This window comes from Brassica rapa, chromosome A07, assembly GCF_000309985.2.
Source record: "Brassica rapa cultivar Chiifu-401-42 chromosome A07, CAAS_Brap_v3.01, whole genome shotgun sequence".
In the NCBI taxonomy this organism is placed as follows: Eukaryota; Viridiplantae; Streptophyta; class Magnoliopsida; order Brassicales; family Brassicaceae; genus Brassica; species Brassica rapa.
In genome coordinates this window covers 24,893,140-24,910,345 of record NC_024801.2, presented here as the reverse complement: position 1 = coordinate 24,910,345, position 17,206 = coordinate 24,893,140, and the positions used below count along the sequence as shown (strand labels likewise).

General features: G+C 35.8%; 4 protein-coding genes across 7 annotated transcripts; 2 read left to right on the top strand and 2 right to left on the bottom strand.

The window, feature by feature from the left end:
• The first annotated feature begins 178 nt into the window (after positions 1–178).
• LOC103831577 lies at positions 179–2,363 on the top strand. Its single transcript, XM_009107460.3, has one exon. It carries the CDS (start codon positions 1,659–1,661, stop codon positions 2,154–2,156), a length of 498 nt encoding a protein of 165 aa, XP_009105708.1. The 5' UTR covers positions 179–1,658; the 3' UTR covers positions 2,157–2,363.
• On the bottom strand, positions 2,343–5,879 carry LOC103831576 (proline-rich receptor-like protein kinase PERK13). Its single transcript, XM_009107459.2, has 8 exons — positions 4,867–5,879; positions 4,279–4,773; positions 4,104–4,190; positions 3,949–4,019; positions 3,762–3,838; positions 3,444–3,591; positions 3,197–3,358; positions 2,343–2,962 (listed from the first exon to the last, which is right to left on the bottom strand). Exons 1-8 carry the CDS (start codon positions 5,822–5,824, stop codon positions 2,705–2,707), a joined length of 2,256 nt encoding a protein of 751 aa, XP_009105707.1. The 5' UTR covers positions 5,825–5,879; the 3' UTR covers positions 2,343–2,704.
• A 351-nt stretch (positions 5,880–6,230) lies between these two features.
• LOC103831575 (probable inactive poly [ADP-ribose] polymerase SRO3) lies at positions 6,231–9,928 on the top strand. Its single transcript, XM_009107458.2, has 6 exons — positions 6,231–6,462; positions 7,564–8,743; positions 8,829–9,067; positions 9,162–9,301; positions 9,375–9,488; positions 9,706–9,928. The coding sequence occupies exons 2-5, from the start codon at positions 8,142–8,144 to the stop codon at positions 9,474–9,476; spliced, it is 1,083 nt and encodes a 360-aa protein (XP_009105706.2). The 5' UTR covers positions 6,231–6,462; positions 7,564–8,141; the 3' UTR covers positions 9,477–9,488; positions 9,706–9,928.
• Positions 9,885–17,090, bottom strand: LOC103831574 (serine/threonine-protein kinase BLUS1). Of its 4 annotated transcripts, none has more exons than XM_033274331.1 (20): positions 13,472–17,090; positions 13,179–13,349; positions 12,814–13,068; positions 12,627–12,751; positions 12,502–12,546; positions 12,337–12,418; positions 12,179–12,247; positions 11,912–12,082; positions 11,784–11,840; positions 11,633–11,710; positions 11,447–11,560; positions 11,297–11,379; positions 11,094–11,195; positions 10,964–11,000; positions 10,776–10,886; positions 10,636–10,678; positions 10,510–10,550; positions 10,365–10,423; positions 10,227–10,278; positions 9,934–10,148 (listed from the first exon to the last, which is right to left on the bottom strand). In XM_033274331.1, exons 2-20 carry the CDS (start codon positions 13,344–13,346, stop codon positions 10,095–10,097), a joined length of 1,746 nt encoding a protein of 581 aa, XP_033130222.1. In that variant the 5' UTR covers positions 13,347–13,349; positions 13,472–17,090; the 3' UTR covers positions 9,934–10,094. The 4 variants fall into 4 exon arrangements, with proteins under 4 accessions (XP_018508245.1, XP_009105705.1, XP_033130222.1 ...); XM_033274330.1 differs by having other exon boundaries at positions 10,964–11,001; positions 11,041–11,195; positions 13,472–17,089; XM_018652729.2 differs by having other exon boundaries at positions 9,885–10,148; positions 10,964–11,195; positions 13,472–17,072.
• Between the last annotated feature and the right edge of the window lie 116 nt (positions 17,091–17,206).

The following is a 17,206-nucleotide window of genomic DNA, read 5'->3' as shown; positions in this document are numbered from 1 at the left end:
GTTACTTGAGATTCTCATCTTTCTTTATTTTATACATAATTTTTCTTATTTTCATTAATTTGGACCAAGTTCTATCTTTGATTTTCTTAAGAATATAGTAATGATTCTAAAGCATTATATTGGCTTCTTTTTAGAGACTAGAGCATAAGATCGCATAGAAGGTAAATAAAAGTTCAAGACACATAAAATTTCAATAAACAATTCATTATTGGTAAAGAAAATAAAATAGAAATAAATTCAATAACAAACTATTGAAGATGTATGCCGTTTTGGCGAAAACATCATCACTGCGTAGTGATGGCTCCTTTGCTCTATGGTGAATGAAATTACTTTAGTTTCTCTGTTTTTCGTTACTTTCGGACATAACTTATCTTATTTCATTAACTTGGACCAAATTGTTTCTTTGATTTTCTCAAAAAAGTATTAATGATTCAGAAACATTATATCGGCTTCTTTTGTATATGCTTAATATACAAAACAAAATGTAAACATAGAAGGGAAACAAGAGCAAAAAATAGACAAATGCTCTAACAAAAAATCAATAACAAACTATCAAGAATGTCTCTATTAGTGAAGGAAGAAGGATTTATCAATTAGTGACCCATTATAATGAGTACTGAATTTGGTCCATTACGAGACATGAAGGCCTTATCAGGAGTTATCACACAAGGAATATTTTTCTTTCTTCGTAAAAAAAAGAAAAGCAAATAAAGAATCAAAAATTTAAAATCTAAAGATGATCACATTAGGCCATTGTGATTGATAAGAAAATGTCACTGTGAACATTTCAACTTTCAACATTATCTTGGGAAGAAAAGGACATTCAAGGAGACAAAAAGTTTGAAAATAATATGAAAAGGAAAAGATGAAAACAGATATTTGCGTGAAAGAACTCAAAATGTGTTTTGCACTAATCCCTATGTTGAATACATTCCAATAACATCCTCTCTTGTGGAACCCCACTCTAAACCTACAAAACTAAAGTAAATAAATGCTAATTAGAAATCCACAAGAAAAGTGACCTCTTAATACTAAAGTAGACTTGATGGTGTACAAGTATTTTATGCAAGATTAGTGGATCCATATTCCCACTTTTATTTGAAAATGAAAAATCTGATGATTTCAATCCTGATATTGAGGCCAGCTTTATAAAAATCAAAATTTATTTTAGTAAAGAATACACAAGATACATACAAGCACTATGGGATTGAAAATTTGAGACTGAAAAATAGTGAAAGAGGTGATGATTGGTAAAGCAGCATGCCCACTCATCATATCTTTAGATTCATCTTTATTGGAAACAATGAGTTGTGTGTCTCATCTCAAAAAAACTTAACCAAATTCTCACTTTCTCTTCTAACAAAGCAATCAGAAAATGTTCGAAAGTGCATCTCTTTAAATAAATTCACATTGTTGATGACAAACAATAAAAAACAAACCCACATTACTTTTTTATTAAAGCAATATGTAACTTTATTTCAAGAAAAAACACCATGCCTTGAATAAACTTTATTTATGGAGAATGATGATAGAGAAGAGTGTTAGCACTATTAATACATTGGTCATTTCAGATGGAAATGACATAAATTGAAGTGCTCTTCAACATCACAGAGCTCCCAAAATCTCACAATCAAAACCAAGCCCAAAAACAACAAAAAATGGAAGATCAACAACAGCAGCAGCAACAACAACAACAGTTCCAGCAACCTCTGGTTGTGTATCCATCTTCTTCTACTTCAACACCTTCCTCTTATGTGCCACCTTCGTCATCTGGTTCAAGTGGCTCATTCGGTACAGCTTTCATAGTTATAGCTGCGATCCTTATCTTAGCAGCACTGGCTTGTGTGTTTGGAAGGCTATGCAACCGCGGTTCCAAAGATCACAAAAACAAAAACAAACCCTCAAAGCATGAGAAGCCGTCGTCAAAGAAGAGCCGTGAGATCAGACCTGTGGAGCGTGAGCCAAGAGAGAGAGGTGATGATTTGGAGTTTGGGTTTGATATAAAGCGTCCTGGTCCAATGAGCAAACCTTCTGGTCCTATGAGCAAACCATCTGGTCGAAACGGAGGAGACATTGAGTTTGGGTTTGATAACAAGAGAGGAGGAGGAAAGAAAGGACCACCCCCGGTTGTTAAACATGGAGTAAGGTTCCAGTGACCGGCAAAATGGTGGTTGGGGCTTCAAGCACCGGTCAGGAGAATGATCTAAATAAGACAAGAGACTTACTCAAGCTTGTTTAGCTTTATCTATTTCTTGTTTGTTTTTGTTTGTAGTGTTTCTTGTTTTGGGTCTATTGGTTTTGTTTCATATAAGTATGGAACTTTGGATATTAAGTTATATATGAAATCAAGATGATAAGTAACATATAACAGGTCTGTAAAAGATGTTACATATCAGAAGATAAAATTCTTCATTTTCCTCATCACACTCAACAAAAATCTGAAACCAAACACATAAACAAAAAGCAAACAAGATTTAAATCACTCTTTCAGAACTTCTATGAGTTCTTTTTCTTTCTTTCTTTCTTTTTTGCTTTTTCTTGTTCTAACCTATAATAAGTTTTTTGAGGCAAATGGCCATTATGGATGGAGCAAAACCAAAAGGTGGCTATGCAAGAAAATGCACCTCACACAAAAATACAAAGAGCATTAATGATGTACAGAGAGCTCAAGCATGAGTGAAGAGGTATAATAACTTCACCTATGTCAGTACTGCCTGTTATTGAACTTTCGGTTCTCAGATTCGTTCCTCGTGAACTCAGTAGAAGCTCCATAGGATCCTCTACTGGAGCTTCGGACAGAGTAGTCTCCTGAATCTGAGCTGTCATCAAAACCAAACGCCATTTTCCTAAACTTCATAGCGTCTGAGTTATACTGACCAGAGTCATAAGAACTGGTTTGTCCCACTTTGCTTCCGTTGCTAATGTCTCCCATGTCTCCTTCACTGTCCAGTGCTCTCACAACCTTATTTCAAACCAAGTTTTATGGGAGAAGATAAGTTTTCAAATTTGACCAACTAGAACATGAGATGTATATTTGTTGCTATCTCTATTTGATTAGTCAATATTGTTGCTACTAATATGGATTTTGAGAGTTAAGCAATAAGAGAGTGAGTCATAGGCATATAAACTTCTTCATTTTGGAAGAGTTTTTGTCTATTCATAAAGAGCTTATTGGAAAGTGTAAAAAGAAAATTACCTGAGCCATGCGTGGACGTTTAGGACCAGAATGCCTAATACATGCAGCAGCCGTTTCAATCATTCTAAAAACTTCATTTTCAACGTAATGATTTTGGAGCCGTCTATCAACCAAATCGCTGAAATCGCCAGTCTCAATGGCTTTGTGAAGCAGCGGACGAGCCTGTGAGTTTTATGGATTATGTCATTTTAAGTAACTATAGCCAACCATATATAACAAGAATGTTTGCAGGCTAGTATTTAGTTACCCATTCAACCAAACTCTCTTCTCCTAGAGGCTGGTACTGGTCGACTGGTTTGCGTCCAGTTACAAGCTCTAAGAGAACAACCCCAAATGAGAAAACATCTGATCTATCTGTCAGTTTCCCGCTTTGTGCATATTCTGGTGCCAAGTACCTGAAAAACAAAACCCAATAACGAAGCTCATGTACTTTTCAACAACTTAAATGTTTTGGCAAGAAAACATTTCAGCCTTCTAACATCTATATTAACACAAACTCATCATTGTCAGTTTTAGAGGCTCAAGCACCTAATACTATAAAAGACTATTCTTCTCAAATGCTTACCCAAATGTTCCCATAACGCGAGTTGATACATGGGTTTGTGTTGAATCATTGAGCTTGGCAAGTCCAAAGTCAGCAACCTAAACACCAGAGAAGCAGAAAGTTAAGAACAAATAAAAGTATTATCAACTAAAACTTTACAGCCAAACAGCAGAAGTGTTAAAAAAAAAAAGATGATTGTCTTTCTTGCCTGAGCTTCAAAGTCATCGTCCAGCAGGATGTTTGCTGACTTTATGTCCCTGTGAATGATTTTTGGGTGACCTACAAAACAAAACATAGCGATTCATCCTCCCTTTGTGATTATGAAAGGCCTAAGTATTGCCTTCACAGGCATAAAGGACTTACAGTCTTCGTGCAAATACGCCAAACCTTTGGCAGAACCTATAGCAATTCGGACTCTCTTAGCCCATTCTAGGACTGGCCTTCCCTTCCCTGTTCAAAAAACACAAACCATGTAACTAAAACACAACAACATGTAAACTAACAAACCTGATGAGGAAAGTTATAAATGAATCCTCACCATGCAAATGATGCTCCAGAGTCTGGTTTGGAACATACTCATATATAAGCAACCTCTCAACATCCGAAATGCAGTAGCCAACAAGAGAAACCAAATGACGATGGTGAACACGGCTAATGATCTCAACCTCCGCTTTAAACTCACGGTCACCTTGTCCACTACCAACCTTAAGCTGCTTCACAGCAACTAGTTTTCCGTCGTGCAGTTTACCTTTATAAACACAACCAAACCCACCTTCACCGAGAATGTTTCGCTGAGCGAATCCTTCGGTTATGTCCATTAGCTCTTCATAAGTGAAATGTGTCTGACCACTTCCCATCACGGCCGAATCAGGTGGGTAACCTCTTTGGCTCCCTCTTTGGCTACCTCTTTGGCTACCAAAGCTGGTTCTGGTGTTGTCGGACTGTTGTTGTGTGTTGTAAGACTGTTGTTGTGTGTTGTAACCACCAGGAACAGAGTACCCCTTTGTTGTGTTCTGTCCGTGTAACAAACCATCTATACATGGTTTTTAAAAAGGGTTAAAGATTTGTGTTATTTTAAGACAGAACATGAAGATGAGAGATTGATCAAGATTTTTTTTTTTTTAACCTGATTGGATGGAGAAGTTTGGAGGAGGCATGTATTGTGAGTCACTGTAGGCATCAACGTTTCTCTTTTTCTTTCTTCTGACAAAGAACAAGACGGCGACTACGGCGATGATTGCGAACCCGGCTACTGCCATTCCGGCCATAGTCTTCCCTTGATAGCCATTGTCATTGCCGTTTGGAGGCGGCGGCGGGAAGCTGGGGACTCCGGTAGAGGGAGACTTGAGAGGTCCGCCTGCGGCGGTGGACTTGGGCGGTAGTGCGTGAGGTGCTTTGAGCGGTGGCGGCGCGTTTGAAGGAGATTTGGTGGGTGCTCCAGGTGGTGGTGGTGGTGGTGATTTTTTCTTCTTCTTGGGTGCTGACTTCGGTGAAGACGCTGGAGGAGGAGGAGACGATTTTTCCGGAGGCGGAGGAGATGATTTCTCTGAAGGCGGAGGAGATGATTTCTCCGGAGGTGGAGGAGATGATTTTTCCGATGGCGGAGGAGACGATTTCTGTGAAGGCGGAGGAGATGATTTCTCCGGCGGTGGCTGAGGAAGAGGAGAGCTGTCTTCTTCATTTGGCGGAGGCGGTGGTGATTCAGATTCCTCCGGAGGAGGAGGAGAGTTAGTGGGCTCCGGTGGTGGTGAACCGGAGTCTACAGGTGTGGGGTCAGCTGGAGGTGGAGCATCCGGGGGAGGAGAGGGTGGGGAATCAGGCGGGGGCTCGGATACCGGAGGAGGAGTCGCCGGCGGTGGAGATGACGAATCAGACGGTGGAGTAGGAGGTGGTGCTGAATCAGCTGGTGGAGGAGCAGAACCACCGGTGGAGTTATCAGGTGGCGGAGTTGAATCAGCGGGGGGACTAGGAGGTGGTGCTGAATCGGTTGGCGGAGGAGCAGAACCACCACCGCTGGAGTTATCCGGCGGCGGAGTTGAATCGGAGGAAGGTGCTGGTGGGGAAGAACTGGGCGAGTCAGACATTTTATTCCCCAGAAACAACACTCAAATCCAGAAGGTCCTTAGTGAAACCGATCAACTTGATAAAAAAAGAACTCTACAGATTACAAAAGAATTATATTACAGTCTGCAACTGGAAATAACTAATTAAAAAGTCTGAAACAGAAGACTCAAATTAACTAATTATTTTTTTCTAGTTTTAAGGTTTATAAAGCGAGGACCTGGACATAAGCTGGACAGAGAGAGAGGAGATATGCGTTCCATTACAGAAGTATAATTTGAAGATGTCAAATGCAAATAAATAAATAAAAAAACATGATAATGGAGGTCCTCTCTCTCTGTCCTTGTTTCGTTTTCCCGGGAAAATAATAAAAAGAATAACGGAGGTAAGAGGTCGCCATGATCGTTCTTTTTTTTGAATTTTTAAGTGACTGAAAGTTGGAGTCACGTCGTGTACCGTTTGATCCGAGACAACGACTCTCTCTCTCTATTATAACTATTTGTTTTTCCTGAGAATCCATACCCGCGCAAATTTAACGGATTCGTTTTTTAAATCTTATCTAACCCCATCGGATTGCTAGGAGATAAGAAAGTCATGGATCAGATTTTCAAAGCCCATAACTTTGTTCAGCCCATATTTCAAACCCGATAGAAAAATCTAGGTGATGATTGTTTCAGTAGTTTTTAGTTTTAGTTTTTGGTTTTTAGATTTTATTTTTTGGTTTTTAGATTTTGGTTTTTGGTTTTCAGCTTTTGGTTTTTAGTTTATGGTTTTTAGATTTAGATTTTGGTTTTTGGTTTTGCAGTATTTTTTTTATTTTTGCAAAAATTAATTAATGAGTTACTTTGAAATAATACAACAAAATAGAAATAAATATTTGTATTTACAATTAAAATTATCAAAATATTGTGATAATTATTTTAAATTAAAATATAATAACATATTTTAATTATTATAGTTTTATTAAAAATTATATTATAATAAAATATTTATCATAAAATTTATATATTGCAAAAAAATAAAAATATTTAAAAGTTTGAAACTACTTAGAAATTTTTCTTATATAAATTATTTTTAATTTTATAAACTTATGTAGCAATATTTTTTAAATATTATAAATTATATAAAAATAAAAATACTTAAAATTTTGAAACTAATTATAAAATTTCTCATATAAATTATTTATATTTTCTTAAAATTGAATGGCTATTTTTATTTTTCATGACTAATACAATATATTGTATTACTAAAACATATTATGTGACTAGTAATTATTAAAATTATTCTATTATTTTATATAGAGAAATTAATAACTAAGTTTTAAAATTAATTAAAATTATTTATAAACTATATAAATTTATTTTACAGATATTAAACACAAATAAGTTATATCACATTATTGTTTAAATTATAGCTAATGTACCAAAAATTGTATGATTATTTATCTTTATGAAAATGTTATTTATTAATTATTAATTAATTAAATGTTGTAGTTTCTATCCAAAAAAAATCAAAATTCGTTTTTCCTTTTAAAAGCTCACAAAAGTTGGTTTTTAGTTTTTCTTCACAAATTGGTTAAACTTTTCAAAAACTAGTTTCCCTAAATTTTAGGGAATCTATTTATTAGAAATCTTGATTGGCAAATCAAATGGTTTCTACAAAAACAAAAACTAAAAACTAAAACTTGATTGGATGAAAAATGGTTTTTGCAAAAACAAAAACCAAAAACTAAAGCAAAAACCACAAACAATCAACCTCCTAGTCCGTTTTTCATCACTCATAATATTATGAGGTTTTAAACAGCTTGATTTTATAATTAATTTTAAAAAATTAAATCAGTGAATATTTCTTCGTTAGAATTATATTTTTCTATAATATATGCTTATGTAATCAGTTATTAAAACTTCAGAAATATGTAATGTGGAAGGGAAGATTCTGTAATGCATAATTTATCATTTAGTTTCATCTCATTTCATACATAAATATTTTTAGTCACCCTTGTAATAAAGAAAAGTAAGAGATTCCGTACATTTGATCGCCATATACAGTAACCGACATTGAAATATGTACACGTATTGTATTTGCCTATTTGGTTTAGATCCAACTCATGCATTTTGTATTCCCATATGTATTTCAATCAATTTTAATTTTTGTACCCATCAAAACAAAACAAAAAAACAACTTTAACAATGAGTTAACTTACAGGTGACGCCAATCAACTTATGATATAGCTTGCTCATCCACTAAAACAATATAACATCAATTCCAAAATCGTCACGCAAATATCATGAAAACGTTGTTTGGTAGTCCATTTTGGGAAAAAGGGTAAAACAGTAATTGATGTATGATACGAAAGTGGGAAAAGGAGATTCCTTGTTCCCCAAGCCTTGTTGCTTTTCAACGTCACACTCTATAACTGTATTCACCTTAAAACCGCCATTACACTTTCCTCTTTCCCAAGAAAAAAAACAAACCATCTCTCTCCCTCTCTCTCTGCGATTGATGATGATGGCGGCGCAAGTGGAGATCGTGGACAACGGCGAGATCATCGATACACTCTCCCACCACGCCTCCGGAGACTACTCATCAACGATTCTTCTCCGCGAGGAAAACCACGAATACGACGTCGTCAAGAACTGTTTCCTCTCCGGAATGAGTCTCCACGCCGCCGAAACCACCGTCGTCTCCGTGCGTAAAACCTCCGCGCAGAGAATCACAGCCAAGGCGAAGCTCGCCGCGTCCAACGTCTTCGCGGAGGCTATGAAGAGGAAGAACGGCGGAGACGCTAACGTGAGGTACGGTTGGTACTCCGGCTCCAAGGAAGAGATCGAACGCATCGTTTCGTACGGGTTTAGCAGCAGCGAGGTCGAGAAGTTCGAGAAGGACGATCGCTCTCACGGCGTTGGAGTCCATTTTCTTCATCATACATGCTCTAAGGCTGCGTAAGTTTAGGGTTTACGCTGGACGTTTTAGTTACTTGCTGAGGAAGCAATCTTGTGACCGTGAGTTTTTTTTTATCTATTTTAGGGCTGTACTTGGTGAAGCTGACGAGGAAGGGATAGAACATCTTCTCTTGTGCCGTTTGATCCTCGGCAAACCTGAGAGAATCATCGCTGGATCTAAGCAAACGTACCCAAGCTCGAGTGAGTATGATTGTGGTGTGGATGATCTCGAGAATCCTAGGAAGTATGTGATATGGAGCTGTAACATGAACTCTTACATCCTTCCGAGTCATGTCGTGAGCTTCAAGTCTCCTACGCTAAGAGGTATTTTAATACATTACAAAACTTAGTTATTTTGTGATGTAACTTATAGATAATATTCAGTAGTTCAAGAGTGAAATGTTTTGTAATCTTTCAGGTCTTATTAGAGGTGGTGGTGGTGGTTTGGGGAGAGCGAGGTCACCATGTGTTAGCTTCCCAATACTCATGTCTATACTTTCAAAGTCACTGGACCGTCCAAGAATGAACGTGATCTTGACAACTTATGTTGATTTTCGGGTATGATTATGATGAGTGATATCATTTTGACTGTATCGAATGTGGTTTAATTTGATTTTTTTGGTCTTGTCAGAAAGGGAAGGTGAGGAGAGAGCAGCTGATTAGGAAGATGAGGGAAGTGGTTGGGGACGAACTTCTTTTGGATATAATCAAGAACCATAGAAATTCAGACTAGTATTTTGATCAGGTACGTAAGTTTCATAATCAGACGACCAATAATAATATTTACCCGTTTTATTTCCTGCGTCAATATATCTAAAAGTGCAAATGTTTTCTTATGGACCAAGGTCTTTTACTTTTCTTGGAGAATACGTATAGATTAAGTCAACAAGATTGCTAAAGGATGCTATTACTTTCATTAATTCCGTAGGAAAATAGTGACCCATTTTTTGTTATCTTGGCAGAGGTACTGACGTCAAAGATATGCCAGATTATGCCAAAGTTAAAGCAAAGCAGGAGTTGATGATGATGGTGCATAATAATGGAGTAGGTTGAAACAGAATGCAGGTTTTAGACAATAGTATATATATAGAATATATGATATGTTAGTTAGTGTGTGTTTATCGGTTTAACCAATCGGATCTTACGTACAAAAACACTTTAAATAGACTTTGTTAAATAGTCCAATCAGATTACCTCCTCTCGCTTGTCGATTTCTGATTTGATTAGAGGAATATGAATATGGGATTCACAGCAACTGTGATTCTACGGAATTATGATATATAATAACAATTAAATAATTAATACAGACAAAAATAATAATTATTATCCTCATGTTGGAAGAGACAAAAGCTCAAGGAAGGCTGTTGCTGCTGCTACTAGTTAGAGATCTGATCTGTCCTTCTAGCTGCAGATGGACAGAACATTTTTAGTTTATATATTATACGGTCTCTAAAATCAGTTTCTTTTTTTTTATCTTTTGTACCTGATCATTTATTTCTTTTCTTCTCTTCACTTCCTCTACAAGAATCTCAACACTGAAAACTCATAAAAAGACCTTATCTCAACTTGACTAATCATATCTTAATTAAAAAAAAAGGAAAGAAGTTAGTTCATTCATTACCTTTTCTCCAAGAAATCAACCTGAGATTGTAATTCTCTCTCCCTTGATGATTTATATATCTGTTAAGTATCAATGCTCTTAGTTTTGTTGTTTCTAAAAATATACATAAGATATACACATAAGCCAAATAAGAAATAGAACATACCTGGACTCCTTGGATTGTTTTTGAGATTGGATTTTCAGTTTCTGTACAAGTAAAGACTAAGGCATCAGAACTCATTGTAAGAAAGACTGAAACAGAGCAGACCATGCTAGAAATGAGAGACATTACCGGCATTTGGATCAAAAAATCTAATTAATCTAATGACTTTCTCCTGCAAGAAAAAAAAAACAAAATTAGTGTGAAACGCTCAGAAGTTAGGAGAGTATAACAAAAAGAAGTATTTGGATATATAGGCCAAACACACACACCCTCTGAATGTCATTCTGAACCAAGAGACTCTGTAACAGTGGGAGTATCTCAGTAGCTGTGCAAGACGCCTGATTCACAGGACTAACTGTGTAGCCATTCTTTGGTTTCTCCTGATGAAGGAAATATTGTCTTGTCAATTTTATAAACCACATGACGTTTATATTCAAAGGCATATCAAAAAATTTACCGGCTCACTTCCTGCTTTTCCCATTTGCTTGGTATCCCCTAATGGTTCTTCAAGAGCAAGCGTCTGCAAGGTATCCCCTAATGATCCTAATTGATGCGGATCTTCAATAGAGAGTATCGGTTTGGTATCAGCTAATGGTTCTTTTGGTTGATGTGGCTCATCAAGAGCGAGGGACTCTGCAATTCTTTCACGACGTGCTTTTCTTTCCTCAGAAAACGTGCCAACTTGATATCTGCGTCCAAACATTTTCATTTCAAACTATGTGACTCTTGCAGTATGATGAATGCGTCCAAAACTGATGTATAGAGAAGAGAAATGTTGTAGAGAGAGTACCCTATAGCTGGGAGGAACTTGCGATGAAAGGAAGGTAGTACTGCACCGTACGTTAGACTATTACTCGAACTCATCATCAGATCCTGAAAATTTTGATAATGTCGTGATGTTTAGCTGCAACACAAGAGATATGCTACAAAAGACACTTGCCTTATCAGAGATCTTGAACATGTCCAGAGACATAGTCTTTGACCTTTGCACCATTGGCTTTCTTTTTGGTACGTCATCCCCAACCTCTGAACTACACATTTCACTATCTGGATTCTGGTAACAGAAACATTAATGAAAGCATTGAGTGTGTGCGTGAGATTAAAAGTATACTCTTGAGACCACGACCTTACTTACAAGTGATGCCTGCTTCCTCAAGTCTTCCAGATCAAAGTTCCAAGCACTGATTCCTCTCATATACTCATGCTGCAAGAAAGTAACATAGGATTCTAAATAAAGTAGACCGCATAGATAATTGAGTAAATAATCATTTTTGTACCTGAGATAACTGTTCTTTGTCACCATTTATGCCTTTAAACAACTCAGCCTCTGCTTCCTATAGAGACAACATAAGAGATATTAGAAAAAGCTGCTAATATATTATTAAAAGAAGTGCTTCAAACTCACCTTGAGCTTTTTAAAACGATCACCAAGTGGAGAAAGACCGTGGAGAATCTTACGGGACAGATAATCTGTAGACCGAGCATGTTTGAAGAAGGGGTGTTTCAGAAGCTTTGCTGAGGTTGGACGCTTTTTTGGATCTTTTACTAAACAGGCTGCGATTAACTCTCTAAACGACTGTTGAAGAAATGAATACAGAGTGTTTCTTTCTCAGTGAAAAGACAAATGGAATCTACTCATTGTATGTTGTTACATTATCAAAATCACATTTACCTTTGAGAACTTCTTGTCTCTCTCATAGTCAAGACGAGGAGGAGCGTTTTGTAAGGTCATTAGCAGCACCTGAGATAATTAACAGATTAGAGACATTAAGTAGACAGCAACCAACACACAGCAGAGACTTTAATAGAGTAAGGAGTAAGGACACTCACCTTCATAGGTGGATATTTAGAAAATGGGGCATGACCATGAGCGAGCTCTAGTGCAGTTATGCCAAACGACCATATGTCCGCTCTAGTTAACCGAAAAAATGAATTAAGTCTAATGCTTATTAACGCTTGTGATTGCTGTTAAGATAGAGTAGAAAAAACATTTACTTGAAATCATATCCGTCTACTTGCTGCATAACCTCAGGTGCCATCCTTTCAGAACCCAAAAGATTCCATTAGCTTAAATAAAACATTAATAAAAAGCTTATTGTAAAGAGAATCTAAGCACACACCAGCAAGGAGTTCCAACGAACGTGTTCCTTGTACGCATCCTTTCACCACTATCAAACATGCACGCTGAAACTCCAAAGTCTCCAAGCTTAACCACACCTCTTGAATGAACCAATATGTTTCCAGCCTAGAACAAAACATTTAGATGGCAGAACTAATGATCTCTATCAAACACAAACATTGACTTACCTTAACATCTCTGTGGATGTGTCCTTGTCTATGGAGATAAACAAGAGCCTTGAGCACTTCTCTAAGCAAAGTAGCGATGATAGGCTGTTCCAGACCTTCTGGATAAACAGACTTCATGAGGTGAAAGCATGACCCGCCCGACATGTAAGGCATCACAATCCACAAGCTGTTACGGTCGATGAAAGAGCAATGCGCTTTCAACAGGTTCGGATGGTCTATTAAACTCATTATGTGGACTTCCTTCCGTATCGTGTCCTGCATTAACAAGACCAAAAAAAAAATTTACATTTAAAAAAAAAATATTACTTTTTTATATGTAAAAAAAACAATTAAAAAAGATAGATGGAGATAACGAAGTAACGAACCAAGTCGTTTCTGCATTTTTCAAGATCCATGATCTTAATGGCGACATTTTCGTTAAGAGCAATGCACCTGGCTCTGTACACGGTGGCGCTAACACCTTCGCCCACCTCTTCGAAGAGCTCATAGTCCTTTGCATAGAGAGGGAACCTCTTGGTAGATGTACCAGCCATTCTCTAATTCATGCACAACATCAAAAACGATAATAAACCTCTAATTCTTCTCTCACAAGAATCAAAACTTTATTAACAGAAATAACGAAATGTAGCGGGAAAAAAAGGACAAAACTTCAAGGAACCTGTGTTGTTGTTGTTTTTGCTGTTGTTCAGACAAGGGTTGAGTTAGAGATTAACGTTTTGAGTTGAGAGGAGGAGAAACAAGTAGAAGAAGGAGAGGAGAGGATCTCGTGATGATGATCATGTGAAAAGTAAAAGATTCGAATCTAATGAGAGAGAAAGAAGGCCTTTGGGAGTTGCCAATGTAAATGAAGTTCTTGAAGGATCTAATCAAAATCCCAAGTTTTTTTTTTCTTTTTGACCAGACAACAACAACACAGCCTTGATTTAGTATTAGATCCTATCCGATTTTCAATTGGATCCTCTCTTTCGTCCTCTTTTGTTTATTTTTTTATTCTTTTTTCAGGAAATTATTATATAAAATACCCATTTGTTTTTAAATGTATTACAAAAATAGCGATTCTATTTATTCTATAAGATTAGAACATGTTGTGTATATAAAAAATATTTAAAATTGAGTTATCTTTTTCCGAAAATGGGTTATATTAATCATTAATTTTAATGGTTTAGATTTGTTCGGATTTTGGAGTATTAAAGTGACATTATTTAGAGGCATAGTATTTTTATCAAAAAAACAAAGGAACAGTGCTTTTCTTACAATTTTTGTTTTAAACAGTGTTGCTTGTATAAATGCAGAACCTACACATGTATATGTTTTTCTTTCACCAGCTTTCACATGGAGGAATTGTGTTGGCTTACTTAGTCTATAAATGCTAGGTCGAAGCGTGTATAAGAAAACATACCCCTTGTACTTTACAAATAGTATAATTTTGGGAATTGTAAATCTAAGAATGTTCATTATTAATTCGAGATTAAATCAATAAGGAAATTCTTAAGAAATTCCACCCATAAGAATGACTTATTATGCGTCGGGAGATTTTAGGGCTATATGTAATTTAGTAAAAGTTTTTATATTTTTTTTTTTTACAAATTTGAAGGTTTATGTTTATGTAAACTATTTATTAAATTTGACTCAAAACCGGTTATGGACCTTATGGTTATGGCAGCGTGAAGGTAAACAAGCTTTTCATCTCTGACATAGGCAAATGTCCAACTACACAGAGAAGTAATAAACTTATATAATACTGATTAGGCTAGTGCATGAGCATCCAAATGATGGTGTGTATATACTTTATATACGCTCTCATACTCAAGCATATAAAGTCAATGAATTCCGTTGACAGAAACAAAGTCAATGATCTCTTAGATCCTTTTTGAGCTACTACAAGTAAATTATTAAGGGTCAAAGTCTAAAGTTCTAAACAGAAAAGAGGAAAAGTTGGAATCAGCGGTACATCAAAAACAAGATAATAAGAAGATTAATGGGTAGAAGATGCTGTGATCTCTCGTCTGGAAGAGAACGGACATAACATATGCGTGGACCGTAAAAAATTCCAAAGATCATTAAAACCTTCCCGAAAACATGTTAGCATTTGCGGCGGCTTTTGGGTATCAAAGTGTCACTTGTTTCATTCCAACCAAATCCAAACAAAACAACTTGTTGTACACCATCTGTCGGGTTATAGCATTCATTAAAGCCACATGTGTGGGACAGCCTTCCACGATTAGACATTCAAATATCGGATAACATTAGCTTTCAAATTCATAATATGATGTATTACAGTACCATTTAATTAATATATAAGGTCTATTCAGAGAGAATAAAAGGTCTCAGAACATATTGGTGAGAGACTCAACAGAGTTAATTAATACTCTCTCTCTCTCTGTTCTTAAATATAAAATGTTTAAGTAGAAACACACATATTAAGAAAACTACTTTTTGTCTAAAAAAATATCATTAAAACTATAAATTAATAATATTCAACCAATTACAAAATAGATTATTAAAATATGATTGGATACATAGTTTTTAATAAAGTAAAAGTTACCTAGAAAAATGAAAACATCTTATATATTGAAACATCAAAATTCTATAAAACATCCTACTTTCAGGAACAGAGGGAGTATTGAATTTTATTTTTTAAAATATGTATTAATAAAATATAGCATGTGTAAAAAGAGTTTTCAAGCATGTATAAAAACTGATTTTTTCATCTTTTATTTTCTCATTTTCTATTTTTATAATTTATTTTGATGAAAATTCATACATTCTGGTTTCTAGTTCAAACAATTTAGACATTATATCCACATAATCAGATATATAATTAGACACTTTGTCTATATTTACCTACCTTCTCGATCATTAGAAAAAACTGCAAGCTCTGAGACAAATAAAACTTAATCAGATACAACAAAATTGAATTCCTAAAACTCGTGAAAGTGAAGTAAAAAGTCAAATCCAAGAACAACAGATAGACCTAACCAATATGTAGAGACACCAACAGAACTAAAGTCGAGGCACATGACCAAACCGTACGTGATTATGTTGCAAAAGAACCTACACTACCATACACATCAACTACAAATACATCCAAAAAAAAAAACTACAGACACACCAAAATGGTATAAGGTCTAAATCCATGTCAATACTAACAGCTGAAGGAAGACAATGCCGCAACACCAGCATGAGATGGCAATGTGAAACCTTGGTAACCAAAGACAAATGAAGATATAAAAGGACTTGCATATTTTTCAACTATTTTCCCATTTACTTATGTGAATACAAATACTTGCATTACTTACTGTGGAACTATTAACGTGATGAACAAGTCTGAAGTTTGAAAATGTCAGCAAGGACAACTCTAGTTTACTCTGAAGGTATATAGAGAGAGTTAAGAATGGGAAATCATTTTTGTAATAGTGATAGTGTATAGGAGAGAATAGTTGTGTGAGTATAAACTTATCACATTGTGTATTCTCTTAGGCTACAGAACAGGTATTTATATTAAGTGGCGCCAGTGAAGAGCATTGGTGTGGGATACTTGTTATCTTGCATTGTAAACACTATCATGAATCTAGTGGATTCCGAGTTACTAACTCGGCCAAAAGCAATTCTTTTTTAATATCGGTAAACTGTATTAAAGTCTTGTGTGCGCTTCTTTCTTAGCTTGCTTCTCAAAGTGTCTTATTTTTGTCGGGTTATTTTGTGTCTTAGTCTTCTGTTTTATCGCTTTGAGCTCTCATCTTGTTCAAGCTTCAAACACACACTCTTTATTCTTGGTTGTTGTGGTTCAGTGGCAAAGGGAGTCGACACCTTACGCTGAGGAATCCTATAACACATACTCTTTACTCTATAGATACATTATTTTGTGGATTGAATAATTATTTTCTTTGTTAATTGCTAAGTAATCATACTCCTTTCTTCACTTATGTGAAAGTCGTATTTCAATCGTGATTAATTCACGCGGTTAGATTAATTAACTTCAGTATTGATGAAACCCAAAATAGAGAAATGAAATTACTCTTGTGATACACAAAATATCCTACTTTAAACTTATTTAGTACTAATGACTAACGAGTGGCGCAGATTTTATTTCCCTGAAAATGTCCCTCTTTTCGGATTTCGGAACTCCTCTCCTACTAATAACTGAGTCACATACACTATTTTCATTTATTTTAATTTCAGTGCCAGTTATAGTGCATGATTGAGTGTGTATTGGTGAGGCGAGCCATCTACGAACCAACAGCGACCAGATTTCATTTATACCACACAATAAATGGAACAATTCACAGCCTAACACTTGCCACTTTGTTATCATAACTCTTGGTTTGTTCACATTGTGGATTATTCATGATTCAACACGTGACGCACTTGATCAGAGGATAATGTTAGAAAA